The sequence below is a fragment of the Carettochelys insculpta genome, chromosome 22, assembly GCF_033958435.1.
Source record: "Carettochelys insculpta isolate YL-2023 chromosome 22, ASM3395843v1, whole genome shotgun sequence".
In the NCBI taxonomy this organism is placed as follows: domain Eukaryota; kingdom Metazoa; phylum Chordata; order Testudines; family Carettochelyidae; genus Carettochelys; species Carettochelys insculpta.
In genome coordinates, this window is record NC_134158.1 from 8898194 (window position 1) to 8916991 (window position 18798).

At 50.3% G+C, this 18798-nt stretch overlaps 2 protein-coding genes across 4 annotated transcripts in view; both read right to left on the minus strand.

The window, feature by feature from the left end:
- Nucleotides 1-1492: 1492 nt before the first annotated feature.
- Nucleotides 1493-9583, minus strand: LOC142024866 (zinc finger protein RFP-like). Its single transcript, XM_075017157.1, has 8 exons — nucleotides 9061-9583; nucleotides 6342-6437; nucleotides 5524-5754; nucleotides 5198-5220; nucleotides 4491-4606; nucleotides 3714-3734; nucleotides 2959-2979; nucleotides 1493-2141 (listed from the first exon to the last, which is right to left on the minus strand). Exons 1-8 carry the CDS (start codon nucleotides 9475-9477, stop codon nucleotides 1624-1626), a joined length of 1443 nt encoding a protein of 480 aa, XP_074873258.1. The 5' UTR covers nucleotides 9478-9583; the 3' UTR covers nucleotides 1493-1623.
- Nucleotides 9584-16445: 6862 nt separating this feature from the next.
- LOC142024950 (C-type lectin domain family 2 member A-like) overlaps nucleotides 16446-18798 on the minus strand; it is a 32078-nt gene continuing 29725 nt past the window's right edge. For all 3 annotated transcript variants that reach the window (XM_075017329.1, XM_075017331.1, XM_075017330.1), the window contains 3 exons: nucleotides 18566-18735; nucleotides 17645-17748; nucleotides 16446-17443 (listed from right to left, as the gene is read on the minus strand). In XM_075017329.1, coding sequence (XP_074873430.1) covers nucleotides 17308-17443; nucleotides 17645-17748; nucleotides 18566-18735 — 410 coding nt within the window. In that variant the 3' untranslated portion in view covers nucleotides 16446-17307. The remainder of the gene's footprint in view (nucleotides 17444-17644; nucleotides 17749-18565; nucleotides 18736-18798) is intronic.

Sequence of the window (18798 nt, forward strand, 5' to 3'; positions counted from 1 at the left end):
ACTACTTGCCATGGGAGGTTACTGGCTTCCTTACATCACTTTAGCCCAACCTCCCAATACCAAAAGGTCTCCATACCCTGGGGTTTTTGAGGGTTCACGGATCTGATTGGTAGAACTAAGCTCAGACACCCCTCTGAATATGCACAAGGGACTGTGTCACTACTCCGGGAGCAAATTCTAAGAATGGGCACCAGAGAAATGCCACCTGGTGACCTTTGCCTCTACTTTTTGGCAAACAGGCTAACTGAGATCCTTGGGCCATGAGAGCTTTGATGCTCCACAAGATAAGGGCCACCTTTTATCTCAGCATGTGGTTAAAATAGCAAAGCTGGACCTTCAGATACGGATATTTTTATGCTCACCTTGTAGAATGTTTAGACCTACCTAATATGGAAACAACTGCTAAAGCTAACCTCTGACAGAGTATCAGAGAGGTAGCCATGTGAGTCGGTATCTTCAATAACAACAAGAAGTCCTGTGGCACCTTATAGCTCCAAATGCTCCAAAATATCTGTTAGTCTATAAGGTGCCACACGACTTCTTGTTGTTCTCTGACAGCGTGTGAGCTCTGTAGGCTCTTTCCATGACTGCCAAAATAGGACAGAATGGAATAAACTGGTAACAGAGGGGTCGCTGTGTTAGTCTGTGTTCTAACAAAACAAACCAGCAGTCATGTAGCACTTTAAAAACAAGCAAAATAATTTATTAGGTGATGTGCTTTCGTGGGACAGATCCACTTCTTCAGATCAATAGCATTTCCAGTACAGACTGACAAGTTATATAGCACACAGTAAATAAAACTGACAAATCAGATACATGGAACTGAAGAGGGAGAGGGAGAAATATTAAAAGCCTTGCCTGAGATCATTACAAATACCATGTACTATAGCATGGAAAGAAGGAAACGTACCTAAGGAATGGACAAGATCCATGCTAGTGACAATACATAAGAAAGGAAGAAAGGTTCTTTTGAAAATGGGGTTTATTTGCGAAAGAATGCTGTCTACGCTGCTTTTTTTTTCTTTTGAAAGACTCTCTTCTAAAAAGAGTCTACGCAAATGAAGCACAAGACGTGTAAATCAGGGCCTCGTTCACATTTTCAATTGCCCTTCATTTGCATTCGTCTTTCAAAAGAGGCATCCAAATGTAGACAGAGCCTAAGTGTCCGGCTTTGTCTGGTGATGTTAGAACTTTCCTTGCCCAGCCCCGGGGTGTGACAGTTAGTGGTACCAACTCTCCTGGAGTTACAGGGGAAGGGGGCTTTGGCTCCTGCGGCAGGAGCTCTGGCTGGGAGACCCCAATGAGATCTAAGGACACAGGTCGGTACAAAACATTCCTGCTGCTGCAGAATTTAGGGCTCTACCCCCTCCCTCAATCCTCATTAATTAATTCCGTGTCCTGCCCCCTCCACATCTGCCCGTTCCCAGCTCGGCTCTTAGCTCTGCCCCTGCCCAGCCCCACATCTCCAGGGGTTCTTCCCTCTTACCCCCACCAATCCTGGGGCTGCAGGGAGGGAGGTGAAGCAGCTTCCAGGGGTCAGACAGATAAGGAGCCTGGGGCTGGGTAGATGGCAGTCCTCCAGGGTCACAGAGACTGGGGTATGTGAGGCTAGAGAGGCTGATTTCAGGGACACAGCCGGAGCTGGGATTTTGTCCACACCCAGAACCAGGGGCGGATTATGTCCCCAGGGATGGAGCCTGGCGGGTAAGTGAAAATTGGGACCTCAGCACCAGCATCGATAAATGTCACCTGCCCCCGGTCACAGTCCAGACACACCCGGATCCTGCTGGGGGCCTGGTGCAGTGGCAGGGGGGTGTCCTCAGGCCAGGTGAGTGCCCAGAACTGAACCCCGCACATCCGCACAGCCCAGATCCCTGCCTTAGGGCTCAGGCTGATCTCTCCCTTCCTGCTCACAGACCCTCTGGCCACCCCCACAGCCCAGCGTTGCCCACCCCTCACCTCCACCTCCCAGTAATGTCTCCCCGAGGTGAACCCCTCACGGCCCAGCACACAGGGCACAGTGTCAAATCTCTCCAGGTTGTCGGGCAGTCGCTGCCGTATATATTCCCATCTCACACTTTTCCCACCCTCCGACAGGACGAGATGGGGATGAGCCGTGTCTGGATCCAGAGTCACATTCACTGTAGGGGAGAGGGAATCAGAGCGTGAGGGGCAGAACTCAGCCCTGGAGGAGGGTTTGATGGGTCAGTGACAGAATCGGGCCCAGCTGGAGAGGGACTCAGGGAATCTCCTTCCCCCAGGCTGTGCCCGACAGCTCTGAGATCTCAGCCCAGGGCTGGGGAGAGTCACTCACAGGCAGGGACGGGGCAGGGACAGAGTGAAAGGATAGGCTGGGCCAGGTCTGGGGCTCAGGGGACTAGAGACTCTGGGAGCCCCAGCAGATGGTACAACTCAGTGACCATTGGCAGAGCTCCCCTCCCCCCAACACCCCTTAAATCCCCCTGTGTCCCAGCTGCCCCTGGGCTGGACTTTGCTCTGGGGCCTCCCCACTGCACGTGGCCTGCTGGGGAATGTCATAGCTCAGGGAATAACAGGCCACACACTGCCAGGATAGAACCTGCCTTGAATATCACAGCTCAGCAGCAGTGGCAGCAGAAGAGTCCATTAGCCTGGGGCAGGGCAGGAAGGGTTAACACACGGGAAGCTCACAGGAGCTCCCCAGGGCTGTATAATGGCCCCAGGAGAGCCCCTGGCTGTGATCCAGGCTCTGTCCCTCTGCTTGAGTCTGCGGCGGGGTCACCCCCAGACACAGTCCCTGCTCACCCCGTCAGGATGGGGTCACTGCAGAGCTCATGGTTTTCTTCAGAGGGGAGAAGAGGGAGGAAAGAACAGAGAAGTGGCAGGCCACATCAGTACAGGGTGATCACACAACCTTCTGCAGGAGGATCTGCTTTGGTACCAAACATTGCTTGTCAGGGGAAGGAGAATGACCCTTACCAGTTTGCATGTTCACGCCTCCTAAAGATGAAAGAGACACACACATACCATTTGTTAGAGGTTTCCCACTTCTTACGTGTGATTCCCTTTAACGTCACTATAACAGTCACACTGAGGAATTATTTCTACACACTCTCCTCCGAAGGAGCTCAGACTAGACCGGTGGGACCCTAAGGTTTTCCTGTCCTGCGCCCCCCACACCTTTCCAGCAATGGAATCAGTCTGTGCCCCTCCCCAGCTACTAAAAAAGAGCCCTGCAGATGAGCTGGGGCTGAGACCAGAGCAGGAGAAGGTACAATTAGGGTGGGACTTGCTCTTGGGGGCAGAGTGGAACTGTGCCTGGGATCAGAGCTGGGCTGGAGGCAGAGTGGGGGTGGGTGGGGCTGGCCTGGCCTCCTCCATGTACCTCTAGAAGGGTGGATCCCTACTTTTTGGGGATGGCTGGACAAGAAGATCTTATCATCCCTTCTGGCCTTACGTCCCCTGACTCTATTACTAACCTGCCCAACAGTTTTTCAGATTAGCTTTTGGTGGGAAATGTATGTGGTTTAGTCTTTCCCCACATTTTACAGAGTTACACTAGACAGAACGCCAAATCTCCTGGAAGAATGATAATACTAAAAAATACATTCACTTCTTGGGACAATTTTAAAAGTTAAATTCAGTGCAAACAGTTCCACACAATTAAACTAACTCCCACAGGAGGATCCAAATTTCATACAAAAACTTCTCAGATGAAGGAGAATGACACTTACTTATTCCTTTATTTAATGTGTCTGAAATTAAAGAAAAATAAATGTTATATATGAAATATATGCATGTGTTTGTTAGGTATTTTCCTTTTCCTGTGTTTAATTCCTCCTTAAAATCAATATGCAATGAAGACTGAGAGAAATCAACATCTTCAGGACATTTGATAAAAAAATTCAGTGGTCCCTTCTGGTCTTAAGCACATTGCCTACCAGTTATTCACATTAGCTTTTGGTATGAAATCTATCCAAATTAATGCTTCCCCATATCTTCTACTACATATTTTAGTGAGTTTGTCTCTTCGTCTGTTCAATCAAAAGATCCTCTTAAATGGTTTGCGCAAGGACCACCAAATTCAGTATATGGCTTCCCCTTATCAGAACTTAGAGCAATATAATAAGGATGTGGTAGTGCCAGGTAAACGAGATGCGCCTGGAATGGGATAGCTTGTCATAAAACCGGAAAGAACCACAAAATCAAGGACACTCCTCAGAACTGACATAAGGGTTAGTAAGAACATCACAGGCGAAACGGGTATTATTTCTTTTGGTACGTCTGTCGTTTCTCACTCTAATGGTAACTGTAATTGCAAAACATGCTTTTGGAACAAATAAGGGGTTGAATTAATCAATGTCAGTGCGTTGGACCCCAAGTGTGAGCCATTCTCACCCCACAATTAAATTGAAGCAGAACCTACTTATGAACCAATTAACCACAGCCTTTCGCTTCCCGTGGTTTTAGATGCTTAATTCACTTTCCCCTCCTAAATCCCTTCTAGGTACCTTTGAACTTGCTCAGAGTCTCCCATAGTGCAGTAGTTTTCATGGAGAAACCAATGACTTGTCCTTCCAGTTCAGGAGAAATCGCCTCTGGCGGCTGGAACTTCCCCATCTGACACCTGGACAGAAAAATGTCAGATACTGCTTGTAGTGACTCAGTTCTTGCTAGTGAGTCGCTGCTCTAAGGGGCTGGGAGATACAATTCCTCTGCTTCTCCCAGCACCCACAGCCCTGCAACATTCCCCTTGAAGGCCCCATTAATATTCTACAAATAGAGCCTGGAGAGACCAGCTCTGGGGACAAAAGGAGAATCAAGTCTCCATGGCCAATTCACTGTTTGGCCTCCAGGCTCTGTGGGATGAGCAGTTGCCAGGTGACGTGCTGCAGAAATCTTCCCACGAGGAACTAGACTGAGACGCCAATTCACCCTCCCCAGCTCATTCCATCCTGGCGTCCCAACAGCCGTCAGGTGGGAAAGGCTCTTGAGCATGGCTGCCCTGGTCTGTGAAGGGCAGTGACAAGCCCACTGTCTTCTGTACAAGAATGAGACCCTGAGGCCGAAGATAATCAGGGATATTCATATTTGCAGCTTGGATGTGATCTTCCGCTTACATCACACAGGGGAGCCCTGGGGACATTTGGTTCTAACTTCATCTCCAAGCCGTTTCCTGACACTGGGGGGTGTGAGGGGGAGTGAAAGAGCCACGTACCTGATCAAGGTGCTTCTGATGTCCTACATGGGAAAGACAGAAAAGAATTTCAGTCCCATACAACACACACAGGGATCCCAGGGCAGGGATTTTGCAAATATAGGGAAAAGACGCCCCACCTTGCTGCAGGGCCATGGATTGCCTGAGCTAATGGGGCTCTGCCCTCTGTAACATCTGTAGCTGTGCAAAGCACAATAATTATTCACATCTCTGCAATGCACACGCTGAATCACTCCGAGATCTCCAGCTGCTGGACCCCAGAGCTTATGATTCAGGAACCTCCCTTCCATGGGTGGGAAGCTGGGATGTTTCTCCCTCAGTCTCACCTGCAGGAATTTACTCGCTGGCTTCTGGCACTTGCCTTCTATCTCCTGGATCAGCTCACTGAGATGGGAAATCTGCGCAGAGAGTTTACTGACATTGTCATTCTGGATCTTCAAAATCACCTGGTCCAGCATCTCCAGCTGGGCCAGCAGGAGTCGCTCTTGTTCCACCAGGAACTGCCACAGCTGCTGGAATTCAGACATGATTTTCTGCCTCTCGATTTGTGTGTGTTTCTGTATGAAAATAGGGAAAGGGCTGGTCAGGGACTTAGAGGGAGCCTGGGGCCCTGTCACGGAGAACTGAGGGTGCACCAGGGAGAACGTCCTTGGAAATGCTAAGATTTCTGATGTTTGATTCTACCCTGTTGGTACTAGCTAGAGGTTTCTCTCCCAGATTCCCTTTTGGTGCCTTTTATCTGTGCAAAAGAGGTTTCCAGGCTTGTCATGCTCAGCATATTCTGTTATTCGTGGGCTCTGGTAATTTAGGCCCACACCATGAGGCAGACTCAGGACTACAGTGAGGGAGATGGGGGGGAAAAGAAACATGTTAATGCACAAAATGACTAGACACAGCATACAGCGCCTCACTGGGACATTCAGTTCTCTTGGGGAAGACTTCTGGGAAAACCACCTGGGCTAGGCGTTAACTTATCAACTGACATGGAAGCTTAAGGGCTTGTCTACACACGGCTCCAACCCAGCAATCCATGATCAGAGAGCGACACAATATTCCGCCGCGTTCATTAAGGCTATGGAAGAGTGTGTCTCCAAAGAGACCTCCCACTGCCAGTGTCTGCTGGTTCATCACAACAGGCACCTACCAGATACTCCTGGCTTCTGCACTCTCCAACCGTCTTGTGTCTCAGCAGCTTTTCTCTCTCTTCCCCCAAAGTATTCATCCAGGCCTGAAATTTTTCCTGAAGAAACACAGGCATTTGGGAGGTTGCATTTTGAGGCTCTTTGAAAGGGGTGCGGAACTGAATATTTCCCACCAAAACCTAGGATGACGGTTGATTCTAACTGCCTTCTGACGTCAGGACCACCAAGGAGACAGGACCTTTGCTATGCAGACTGTGAGGGTGTCATATTCCAGCTTCAGCAACGAATGGTCCTGTGGCACCTTATAGACTAACAGAAAAGTTTTGAGCATGAGCTTTCGTGAGCACAGACTCACTTCATCAGTGAGTCTGTGCTCACGAAAGCTCATGCTCAAAACTTTTCTGTTAGTCTATAAGGTGCCACAGGACCCTTCATTGCTGTTACAGATCCAGACTAACACGGCTACCCTTCCGATATTCCAGCTTGTTACCAGTTCAGGTATTTTAGTCATTAGAGGGTGATCTCAGTTGTCACCCAGTTTTGTTGGTATTTATGAAGTGATCACTAGTGCAGAATATAGCAGGATGCTGGAGTCACATGAGGATGAATTAACAAGCCAGTTTTTTTAGAAGATTTAACTAGCAAGGTGATTAAAATTCCAGAAGATACCAGGGTTTAAATATGTGCTGAGAGTTCAGCCCTGGGGATTGGACTGGTCAGACAGCTGGGCTAAGGACCAGGACAAATCCCATGAGATAGGGAGACCATTTGTCCGGTTTGAGCTGCACAGGCCGACTTTGGTGGAGCTCTGTAGTTGTCCAGTAGGGACTCAGTACTAGATGTGGCTTGGTGTGGTGAAAAAGAGACAGGAGGAGATGAAGGACATCAAAGAGGGCTGGGGCAGGAATGACGGTGGGATGTCCAGGCAGGCGGAAGTGGGCCCAGGCAGGCAGGCAAGGGGATGACAAATGGGGTCCGTTTTGCTAACAGTTCTGTTCAATATCTTCATTAATGATAATGGCATAGCGATTGCAGATGGTACCAAACTGGGAGGGACTTTGAAGGGTAGGGTCGTAATTCAAAAAGATCTGAACAAACTGAAGAAATGTTCAGAGGTAAATGGGATTAAGTTCAATAAGGATAATGAAATTACTCCGGTTTCACATACACAAAATGGAAAGTAGCTGTCTGGGAAGGAGCAGTGCAGAAAGGGAATTAGGGATCATACTGGACCACAAGCTAAATATGAGTTAACAGTGTGACACGGTTGCAAACGAAGCCAATATAATTCTGGGTTGTATTAACAGGAGTGTGGTGAGAAAGGCAAGAGAAGTCATTCTTCTGCTCTGCTCTGAGCTGATTAGGCCTCAACTGAAGTATTGTGTCCAGTTCTGGGCACCACATTTCAAGAAAGATGTGGAGAAACTGGAGAGAGTCCAGAGAAGAGCAACAAAAATGATTAAAGGTCTAGAGAACATGAGCTATCAGGGAAGACTGAAAGAACTGGGCTAGTTTAATTTAGAAAAGGAAAGACTTAGAGGGGACACAATAGCTGTTTTCAAGTATGTAAAAGAGGGTTACAAGGAGGAGAGAGAAAAATTGTTCTTGGCCTCTGAGGACAGGACAAGGAGCAATGGGCTTAAACTGCAGCAAGGGAGTTTTAGGTTGGTCATTAGGAAAAGCTTCCTTACTGTCAGGGTGGTTAAACACTGAAATAAATTGCCTAGGGAGGTTGTGGAATCTCCATCATTGGAGATATTTAAGAGCAAGTTAGATAGACACCTATCAGGGATGGTCTAGACAGTGCTCGGTCCTGCCGAGAGGGCAGGGGACTGGACTTGATGAACTCTCCAGGTCCCTTCCAGTTGTAGTGTTCTACAATTCTATCTCAGAGAAAAGTTTCCCACATAAGGTATCTTTAAAGACTTGGTATTTTACCTCTGCTGCCACATGGCCACATCACTTATTTTATACTAGAAGATTTACCCGGCATTGCTTGGGGCCTTAACCCAAATACCTTTTGGTTTGGGGAAATAAAATGACAGTGTCCACCCTTCATGTAAATCGTTGCTCTGGGGTAGGGCAGGGGATGAGAGGCTCAGTATGCAGCTACCACAGGGAGGGAGGAGTACCCATCCCTCTCTCGACACAGCAGCTTGGGGCCAGATCAGAAGGGCCTCTCCATGGCTTCTGTAGCTCCAGAAGTACAACCAAGGGAGAGGTGAATACCTCCTGGCTGAGGCAGGTCTCAGATCATCCGCTCTCCCCACTCCCCAGCCGGAGTGAGCAGTGCAGCAAACTGTGCCCTTTCCCCTCGCTCTGTGACGAAGGGGAACAGCCAGCGATGTTCCCGTAGGCATTGGTGTGAAGGGACAGTCAGTCCCCCCACTCCTCCAGGACTTCCTAAAGAGCACCCGGAAGGTCAGAGGCTCAGGGCTGGGGCAATCCCACATGGGGAGAGCAGGGCCCAGCCATCCCTTTTGCCTTCCCTGGTGGCTCTGTTTCTTTTCTCTATGGGTTTGATGAGAAGCAATCCCATTCCAGGCACATCCCGTTTTTCTGCCACAACTAAACCCATTCCCTGTGTTAAGTTAGAAAAGGAGGAAGCCGTGTACTGAATTTTGTGGTTCGAGGGCTTACCATTTAGGAGACGTTCATGAACAAACAGACAAAGATACCAACAGAGAGAACGACAAGCTCTCACATATATATATTCCCTACCTTGTATTCCTGGGCAGCTTCTTGTATGGGAACCACCCTGTGAGCTCGGTGAGCCTGGGACAGGTGGCAAACCAGACAGATTGAAGCATGATCCTCTTCACAGAACAGTTTCAGAGCTTCCTGGTGCTCCCCACACACCCCGTCCTCACCTTCTCCCTTGGGTGCCTGCAAACTCAGCTGTTTGACAAGGTCTGCTACGTTGGCCAGCTGCCGGTTGAGCCGGATGTTTCTCTGCTGCACTGCAACTCTGCACTGCGGGCAGGAGGTGGCTGTGTTGGGTCCCTCCCAGCACTGGCTGATGCAGGGTCGGCAGAAGTTATGCCCGCACTCCAGAGTGACCGGGACTGTGAAATATTGCAGACAGATGGAACAGGTGGCTTCATCCTGGAGGCTTTTCACAGGGTTCCCTGCAGCCATGGCTCCCTCTGGGCTGTGGAACAAGATTAGTTTCACTTTCTTGAGGTCACACTGCCCCGCCTGCAGCAGGAATGAAGTGTTTCCCTTCCTACAACTGGCTGGCGGTGTCCTTTTCACAAGGAGCGAATGTATTAGATGCCCTTCCTCCAGGCTGCGTCACTCAGGGGAGGGGAATGGGAGAAAAAGCTAGAATGGGGGCCAGGGAGAGGGCAGAGCCTGGCATCCCCCTGTTGGCACGGGAAACGTAATTATATTCTGATCTCATAGAGACATTGTTTTGTGAATGAATGCTTATTGATGTTCTCATAAGGTTCAATATTGAATTTAGCATTGTTAGTGAATCCTCCTTAATTTTCAGTATTGTTTTGTTAATGAGATCCTGTTCATGTTCTATACGACCGAATAACTCTACCTTCCTGTAATTTACTTTTTGTTAATAATCTATTGGTACTTGACCTCCTGCTCAATAGGGAATTACCAGAGCAGAATGGCATAAGACCAGTAAGACTTCAGTTTGAGCGGGGGGAGTGGATAAGGGAATTATGAGAAACTCTCTCCTGGTTTGTTGGGAGGGGGTGAACAAAGGAGGAGAGAGGTATAAGTATTGCACACTGCTTGTTGCAAGGTGTGCAGGCTTTGAGGAGAGATCCCCCTGCACCTTACTTGGCATGCCAAATAAAGATTCTTCTTCCACTCTCGGTGTGTTATTGGGCCAGCGTTGCACACCGGGCACGAACTGCCACTGTGCCACCTTAAGAAGGAGGCAACACCCCAATGCCAGGCACAGTGTGTGGGAGGTCTGGCCAGGGGATGGCGTGGTGCCCTATGCAGCTGCATAGTCTGTGTGTCGGTAGGGATGGCCCTGAAAAGGGAGAGAGATGTAGAGGGAGGGATGGCTGTGGGGAGGGCCAGATACAGCCTGTCGTGCTGGTGCTTAAATTGATGAAGATCTGAGTATGAAGTGAGAGAGTCTTAAGGTCACCTCCGGCCTGTCACAACCTCCCTGCAGGAGTTCATGGACAACCTGACACAAGCCCATCTCTGGTCTGGGTGGGACTGTCCTGCCCCTCCCTGGAGAAGGCCTGGCTCTGGCTGGACGGCTCCCGGCTGGATCTGACCCTCTGAGCGGTGCCTGAAGTCAACCCCTTTCCCTCCCTGCTGGGGGCAGAAAGGGCTGCGGATGGGAAGAGGAGGATGACAACGTTCAATGTGAGATGATGATGGTGATGCTGAAGTTGTGCCGCGGGTGGTGTGGAGGGAGAAGAGCAAAGGGGTCAGGCCGGGGGATCCCCTGGAGAGTGGGGCACAAGGAGGCAGACATGGAACAGTCAGAGGCAGGAGGGATCCAGGGGGGGCAGCATGGCAAGAGCCGGGTGGGGAAGAGCTGTGGAGCAGGAGGAAGATGGACAGGGCTGAGCTCAGCAGGAAGAAGGCTGGAGCAGGTCCCTGGGCAGGGAGAGGCTGTTACAGACCCTGGCCAGGCCTGGCAGCGCGGGGCAGGGGACAGCCTCAGGGCAGAGCCTAAGCAGAGGGCAGACATGGGTGTGATTAGCAAACGAAAGAGCAGCTATGGAGTGAGTGTGATGGAGCCACAGGCGCTGACAGGGCCTCTCCTTTGTCCCAGATGTTCCTTGTGCCAGGCCCAAATGAGGAGAGCAACTGTGGGGCGGTGATTGGGAATCAGGTTCATTTTGACAGCTGCAACTCTGGATGTCAGTGGATTTGCCAGCAAGTCACCAACCCACTCTGAGCAGGATACAGAGGGGACCTCAGAGTGCGGCTATGTTATCCCGTGGGTCAACCCAGATGCAGAAATGGACTGGCCCAAGATCACCCAGAGAATTGGTGGGAACTGAAAGTCCTGGCTCACAGTCACCTTCCTTTAACTTCCCCCTCACAGAGTGCTGGGAAGAGAACCCAGGAGTCCTGGCTCCCACCTCTACCTCAGCCCATAGAAGAGCAATTCCAAGCTCTGCCCTTGCGTATTCCAGCAGGGGTGGAAGAGTGCGGCAGGGGCAGGGCTGGGCCAGGGGTCTCAAGCTTTGCACAGCCCTGGGGAATTTATCCCTAACCTCCAGGACAGGGAGAGGAGTCTGCACAGATTACCAGGTCACATAAATCTGCCCAGATCTAGTGTGTCCCAGCTGGGAATCCAGGCCAGCGACTCCAGGGGAGCTGCAGCTCTATTCACACCAGCTGGGCATCTGAATTTGGATGAAGAAGTGGGGTGTGAGCTGGGGCATGGGCTTGGGCGGCAGGATCTGGGAGGGGCGTGGAGCTGGACAGGAGTCTGGCCTGGAGGAGGGGTGTAGCAGTGGTACAAGGTCTAGGAGGGAGTTGTGACCTGGGGGAGGAGGATGCAGAAGGTTTGGGTGGTGAGCTGGGGCAGGCAGTTGCTGGGGAGAGGGGCTGGGGTACTAGAGGCAGGCTGTGGCTGGGAGACACTTACCCAGGCAGCTCCTGGCCAGCAGACCTCACACTCCTGCATCCCAACCCTCTGCCCCAGGCCTCAGCCCCCTCCCATACCCAGAATCCTTCGGCCCTACCCCCACCACATGAACGTTGCCATGAGCACCAACATGATAGCCATGTGACACGCATCCATTCTGTGTCACACATCCATCCCCTCCACGCTGATGCACACATGAAAATGCGTTCCACTGGGGGCAGGAACGCTGGCAGGGAGGAGCCTTCCCATGAGCACAGGTTTAAAAAACGAGTTACCCTGAGGGAAGCTGATTTACGAAATACTAGCAGATTGACCCAGCGGCGCTCAGGTCCTATGCTCAATTCACTTTGCTATTTTTGGTCCATATAAAGGCAAATGTCCATACTTCTTTTAAATCGTTGCTTAGGGTGGGAGGAAAGGGAGTCAGTATGGGGCTGGTCCGGGGCGAGAGGACAACCCCAGCCCTCTCTCATTGCAGCAGCTTGGACCCAGGTGAGAAGCCCCTCCCCATGGCTGCGGCAGCTCCGGTTTTCATGGAAACACCAATGACTTGTCCTTCCAGTTCAGGAGAATTCTGGCGGCTGGAACTTCCCCATCTCACACCTGGACAGAAACGTCAGATGGTGATACCGCATGCAGTGACTTGGTTCTTCAATTGTTGCCACTGAGTTGCTGCTCTAAGGGGCTGGGAGTTACAATTCCTCTGCTTCTCCCAGCACCCACAGCCCTGCAACATCCCCCTCGAAGGCCCCATTAATATTCTACAAATATGGCCTGGAGAGACCAGCTCTGGGGACAAAAGGGGAATTGAGTCTCCACAGCCAATTCACTCTTTGGCCTCCAGGCTCTGAGATATGGGCGGTTGCCAGGTGATGTGCTGTAGAAATCTTCCCACTAGGAACTAGACTGAGACGCCAATTCACCCTCCCCACCTCCTTCCATCCCGGCGTCCCAACAGCCCTCAAGTGGGAAAGGCTCCTGAGCATGGCTGCCCTAGTCTGTGAAGGGTAACCAGTGCCCAGCAGTGGCAGGCCCACATTACACCCACATGGTCTGGAGGCAGCCAGGTCCCCAGGGAAGTGACATCTGTAGGAAAGGGAGGGCTGCACGTCCCTCACTGGGGCAGGTCCGTGGTGTCCCTTGTGGTCCCCCAACCAGAGTGGGAGTGCAGCTAAGTGCTCTTCACCCTCGCTCCCTGATCATGAGGAACAACCAGTGATGTGCCTGTACAAATCAGGGGCAGGAAGCTTCAGCCCCTTGCCTCTCTCGCACCCCTGGAGGATGGGAAGCTTGGGGTTAGAGCAGTCCAGGACCAGGGATGGGTCACGCCCCCAGCTGGCCCCTTTCACCTGTCTGGTGATTTGTTTGGTTTGATGAGAAGCTGTCCCATTCCCGGCATGGCCCATTTCCCAGGACTAACCAAACCCTCACCTGGCTTTAAGTTATGAGAAGAGGAAACCGTGTACCAAATTTGGTGCTCCCAGCTCTTAGCATTTAGGAGGAACTCTTGAACAGACAGACAAATGCTCTCAAATATTGTTGGAACGAAGTCTGGACACCATGTATGAAGCAAGCAGGAGGCTTTATTACACACAGCACTGGTGGAGCGTCACTTCACCCATCAGGACTCAGTGGAGCACTGCCAGACAATGGATTACAATTGGTTATATAGATTACTGGTTGGCAGGGGGGCGGAAGCTATGGCATGAGTGGTACCCAAGCCTGAATAGGTCCTAGCAGCAAAATGAAATGAGCACAATAAGCCAATAATCTAGAAAGGTTACAGAGTATCCCTGCCCATTGCTTATAGAACATTTTATCTCTAGTGCAAGGGGTTTTCCTTAACAAGTTACTTAAACAAAGTAGACGTGTGTGTCTAAGGGGATGGATGATGTGTCTGCAAGGGTAATGATGGCACCTATCGAGGATGCGAGTGACGTATGAATAAATTTGAATATTGATTAGGTTAAGTCAATCACACCAGAGCAATGGACAGGACTAAAACTGAGTCCTTACCAATGCTCCCAGGATTTTACCCCGCGACCCTGCTCGCTGTCTACGGTGGGTCTAATCACAACGGGGTTTCAGGGTGTGTGAACTGCGCTGCTGCGGTGTGTTTACCCAAGGAAGAAAATACAAACAAGATGTCAGGTTCAAACAGGGAGATAGGGTTTATTTTATAACTCAAAAGTATGAATTTTGGTAAGCTAAGTTGCACAAACTATGTAAGCCCTTGTTTTTGTGGAATAGGCACAGGATTTGAATACTATGGCTTGTAGCCTTAAACAATAGGTAACTGCTGTAACAGCACTGCTATCTAATCCCTCAGCTACTTACTGTGCTTCCGGGACAGACCGTGCAGCCTTCGATGCGTGCTGTAAAATGGAAAGATTAACTTCAGAGCTGAGTTATATTTATTTATTTATTCCTGGATCTTCCTGAGGTTCACCAGGTCGCTCAACCCTTGGCCGACTACCGCGGGGAGCAGATCTTATAAGAATAAGAATTTGCCTGCACTAAGCTAGGTCAATTCTCTAGTTAAATGGGTTGCCCTGCTGGCCAAGCAGGGGAGAGCCCAGTATATGCGGGGTTTCCTACTGAGAGGTTTTCCCCTTAGTTAAGTGGAGGGGTTTTCCTAGTTAAAGGTTATCCCCTCAAAATGGTACTGCCTATTTCGACCACCTTGTTATGGTAGCCCTTTATTGCAGACCTTCATTACCCTTAAAGGGTTACTAAGAATACCAGGGTTTTCCCTTTATAGGGTTATCCCTGACCGCTCTACCCTCCTAAATAGGGGGGAGCTTATAGCTCTGGATTATAATGACAAAGCAGTTTACCTAACTACCCTCCTGTGTGCTTGCAATAGTTTTAAGCTAGACCAATAGCATTGGCCTCCTGTGCCTTTACAAAAAGACAAGGAACACAAAATATAAGGCGCTGATCATGGACTTGGGGAAGTCCCAGTCCACCCTCTATTACAAAGCTATATAAAAGCATTAACTGCTCACCTAATTATTTAACCTTAAACCCAGACCATAAATACCTCCTTACTCCTGCTCTGTGATTCAGGCGCTGGGCCTGTAGTTCTCTTCGAGCTAGGAAGTTATGACCCTCACGGCGCGCTTGTACGGCAGCCGCGTCAGGTCAGATAGTAAAGGAGGGAAAAAGAGAGAGCCAGGAGGAAAAACCGGCTTGGTTAACAAAAACCTCCTGTGTTTTTTAGGAACGACCGTGATATTTCAGACACCGGCCTGAGCTAGGGTCGGTGACTGGAAGGGCAGGGTCGCTGCTGCGGTTTCCCTGTGTAGGGCACCGTTGTTTAGGCGGTGCGGTCTGCCAGGCAAACCCTCCGGGTAAAAGAACCGGAGCCTTACTAGTGATTTAGCTCTATGGAGACTGGAGCTCTTCTGTTCTTCGACGGCCCACGGCGGCTAGAGAGCGATGACTGACACGCAGGTCAGCTTCGGCTCTTCTGCCAGCGATGTTCAGCTACAGGCTCAGTCCAGCTCTTAGCTCAGTCCTTCTCCGTAGTCTTCTTTCTTCTTCTTTGTCAGCTCTCCTCCAAGGTCTGGTCCGGAATGCAATGCCCTAAGCAGGGCTGCTCTCCTGAATATATGCAGCCTGGGTGGACCTGTTTGACAGCCTCTGCCTGCTAGGTCCTCCTCAGTGCCACAATGTATCAAGGGGGCATTTGATTATTACATATGTATGAGGATCCTAAAGAAACCAATCAGTTTGAAACTTTTCAAACCATAACTTCATACATATTCATAGCCCGCCGAATATTAATTACAACTGTCATTTTCTAACTGTCATTCTCCGGCGGCCATTTTGGATTTCTAAAACTCCATTTTAACAGTGAATATGGTTTTTTAATTTATTTAATTTTGATGTGGTTTGTGAGGGAAATATGTCACCACTGCTGGTAAAGCAGATTATAAGTTTAAAATGCTTAGCTTAAGAGCTATTTGGTCAGGATGCAGGGCAACCATACAGACACCACAGCTCATGGACAGGGACATATAAATCACCTCAGGAGAGGATTTTTCTACAGCACCTTTACATGGGCCCATCTAGGGGTGCTTATTTAGAAGATCAAAGTGAAAGACACAGTAACAGCACTGGGCAATAACACATTTGTTTTGAGTACCAGCCTGGGATAGTGAATGGGATGGTGCTACATCCTGGTTCTCACTTGCAGGGCCTCTTCTTGGAATGTGGTTGCCAGGGCAACTATCCCTCCCTCCGAACTCCTAGGCCCTGTCCGCATTGGGACGACCTTCCCTGGGTCTTGTAAGAGAGATGGGGGCGGGGGGCAAGCTGGGATAACCTTCCGCTCATGTATCAGAGAGGTGGCTGTGTTAGTCTGTAGCTTCGAGAACAACAAGAAGTCTTGTGGCACCTTACAGACTAACAGATATTTTGGAGCATGAGCTTTCGTGGGCAAAGACCCGCTGCATCAGGTGCATCTGATGAAGTGGGTTTTTGCCCACAAAAGCTTGTGCTCCAAAATATCTGTTAGTCTATAAGGTGACACAAGACTTCTTGTTGTTCTCTTCTGCTCATGCTAGCTGGGTTTCTGAACTGTAGGATTATAGGCCTGCTCCAGACTTTAGGATTCGAACAGTAGATCTTTAGCAGAATACTATAACCTACCTCAGAAATTTCCACCTTACAAATATAGAGATATAAAATGTTATACTAATAAAATTATACACACGTGTACATCATTACATGTTATATACATATACACACGTGTCTATCCTAGCATGTTCCACTGCTTCCTTCTTTATGCTCCCCCAGCTCTCTCAGCAGGGCCTGGCAACCAGCCCTTCTCACCTCACTGCAGGAGTCTGTGTGTCCTTTCCCCAGGCCGTGGGGTTCACCCATCCCTTCGCTCCTTGGCTGCAGGGGTCACAGCACCTCCTGAGAGCCCGAGCTGGTGCCCTGCCCTCAAGGCACAGCCGAGCCAGGCTCCTGCCCTGGGTCTCTGACAGGATGGACAGTCCCAGCTTCTCAGTCAAAAGATTACTCTCTTTGCCAGAGAGCCACTTCTTCCAGAAGTTCTTGCTGCCTGGGAAGGACATGGCAGCTACCTGTCCTGGCTTGTGGCTGTGGTGTGTTGTGCGGGCCGATAGTTGCTGGGGTGCTAGCTCTTCTGGGCTGGGGATATTTGTTCAGGCCAGGGGTGTTTGCATGTGAGCAGGAAAAATGAGCCGATGGACATCAGGGGCTCCAAAGGAAGGCGCTCCATGCTGTCCTTCTGCCAGTGTGTCTCTTTCTTGGTGCTGGGGCTGCCCTCTTCACCGGCACATCACGTTCCCCACACACTGAGGCTGCTGGGGCCAGCTCCACTGACAGGACAAGGTGCCTCATCCAGGTCACAGGCTATTGGCTCTGCCTGCTGGTTCTCGCACTGGTTTGTTGCAGATCCAGGGTCCTTCCCCTGAGCAGGGTGTGCTGCCAACACGATGGGTGCTCAGAAAGGTGCAATGTCCTTCTCCGACTATTGGAAACCTGCAACAGCAACCCCTCCACACATGCAGAAGCAGCTTTACCTAGCAGTGAAAAGCCAGCCCTGAGCAGGTCACACTGCAAATGTACAAGGGAGCCCAATTTCCCAAATCACAGCCCCAGCTTGCAACCACCAGGCCAGTCCCTTGTTTGAAACATAAGCTGCAACATTTATGGAGTTGCTAGAAGAAAAGGGAAACTCACCAGTTGTTGAATTCGGTGCCGCTGGCCCATTTCCAGGACTGACCCAGCTCCCTCCATAGGCCAACCCAGTGGTTAGAGGATCCTTTGTGGCGTACCAAGAAATCCTTCATTCAAAACATAAGAGCAAATATACACTAGACAGCTGCACTTCTGGGTTCTCTACAACCAGCGCTGAGCAAGGGCTGGGAATTTTACACCAACAAATGACACCCAAAGTCAGGGACACTCAAACTCAGGGGCAAGTTTGCCTATTAGCCTGATTTGGGCGAGGAACAAACGTCAACCAAACAGAATTTTCCAGCTGATGCAAATTCCAATTTTCCGCTTAGCAGCTTCTGGCTCCGATTCTCAGCTGCATCCAGACCTTCAACATTCCTACATTCTGAGCAAATCCTGCAATGTCACTGAGGGTCTCCTACTGGTTGGTGCTTCCCAGCTCCTGCAGTCAGGATGACCGGAGACGCTCGTCTTTCTTTGAAAAAGTGAGTTTCCAGCCCTCATGGCTGCAGAGGAAACCTTGTCAATGTGACCCCCTAAAAGCGATGACACCCTGAAACCAAACACCCACAGAGCTGGTATTTTAAAGTCAATCTCATGGTTTTGGAGGTCTGACTCATGATTACTGAGCACCAGGTTGGCAAAGCTGCTCCCATCACGTAAACTGGGTGGAAAGCATCTGGATCCCCCCCTGGGAAATCCCTGGAGCAGAGGGTCAGCACGTTAGCCCCACAGGGCTCTGACTCAGTTCCCAGCATGTGGGGAGGATGGAGCATGGACAGAGCTCTTGGGGTCCCAGCTATTCAGAGCTGGGGATATTTGCTTAAATTCAAGCAGCATCTGGGTCCCAGGCGGCCCCAGGACAAGCCCAGGCTAGAGCTGCCTTTGCCACCCCGACCCTGTGCAGCCCAGGATCTGCCTCACCATTTCCTGTGTGGTGTCAATCAGAGCCAGGGAGGCGTCATGGGCAGAGCAGTGGCGCTGGCTGTCATTCCAGTTTGCTTCAGTCTCTGAGAAGTAATAACACTTCCCCAGGTACCTAGCCCAGCCGTCAGGGCAGGCAGCACCAGCTGGGCACAGCTCACATGGCTTTGCTGGAGACGAGAAAGGGGCAGGGTGAGAGATTCGTCCATCTCCCTCTGTAGCCAAGGGGACAA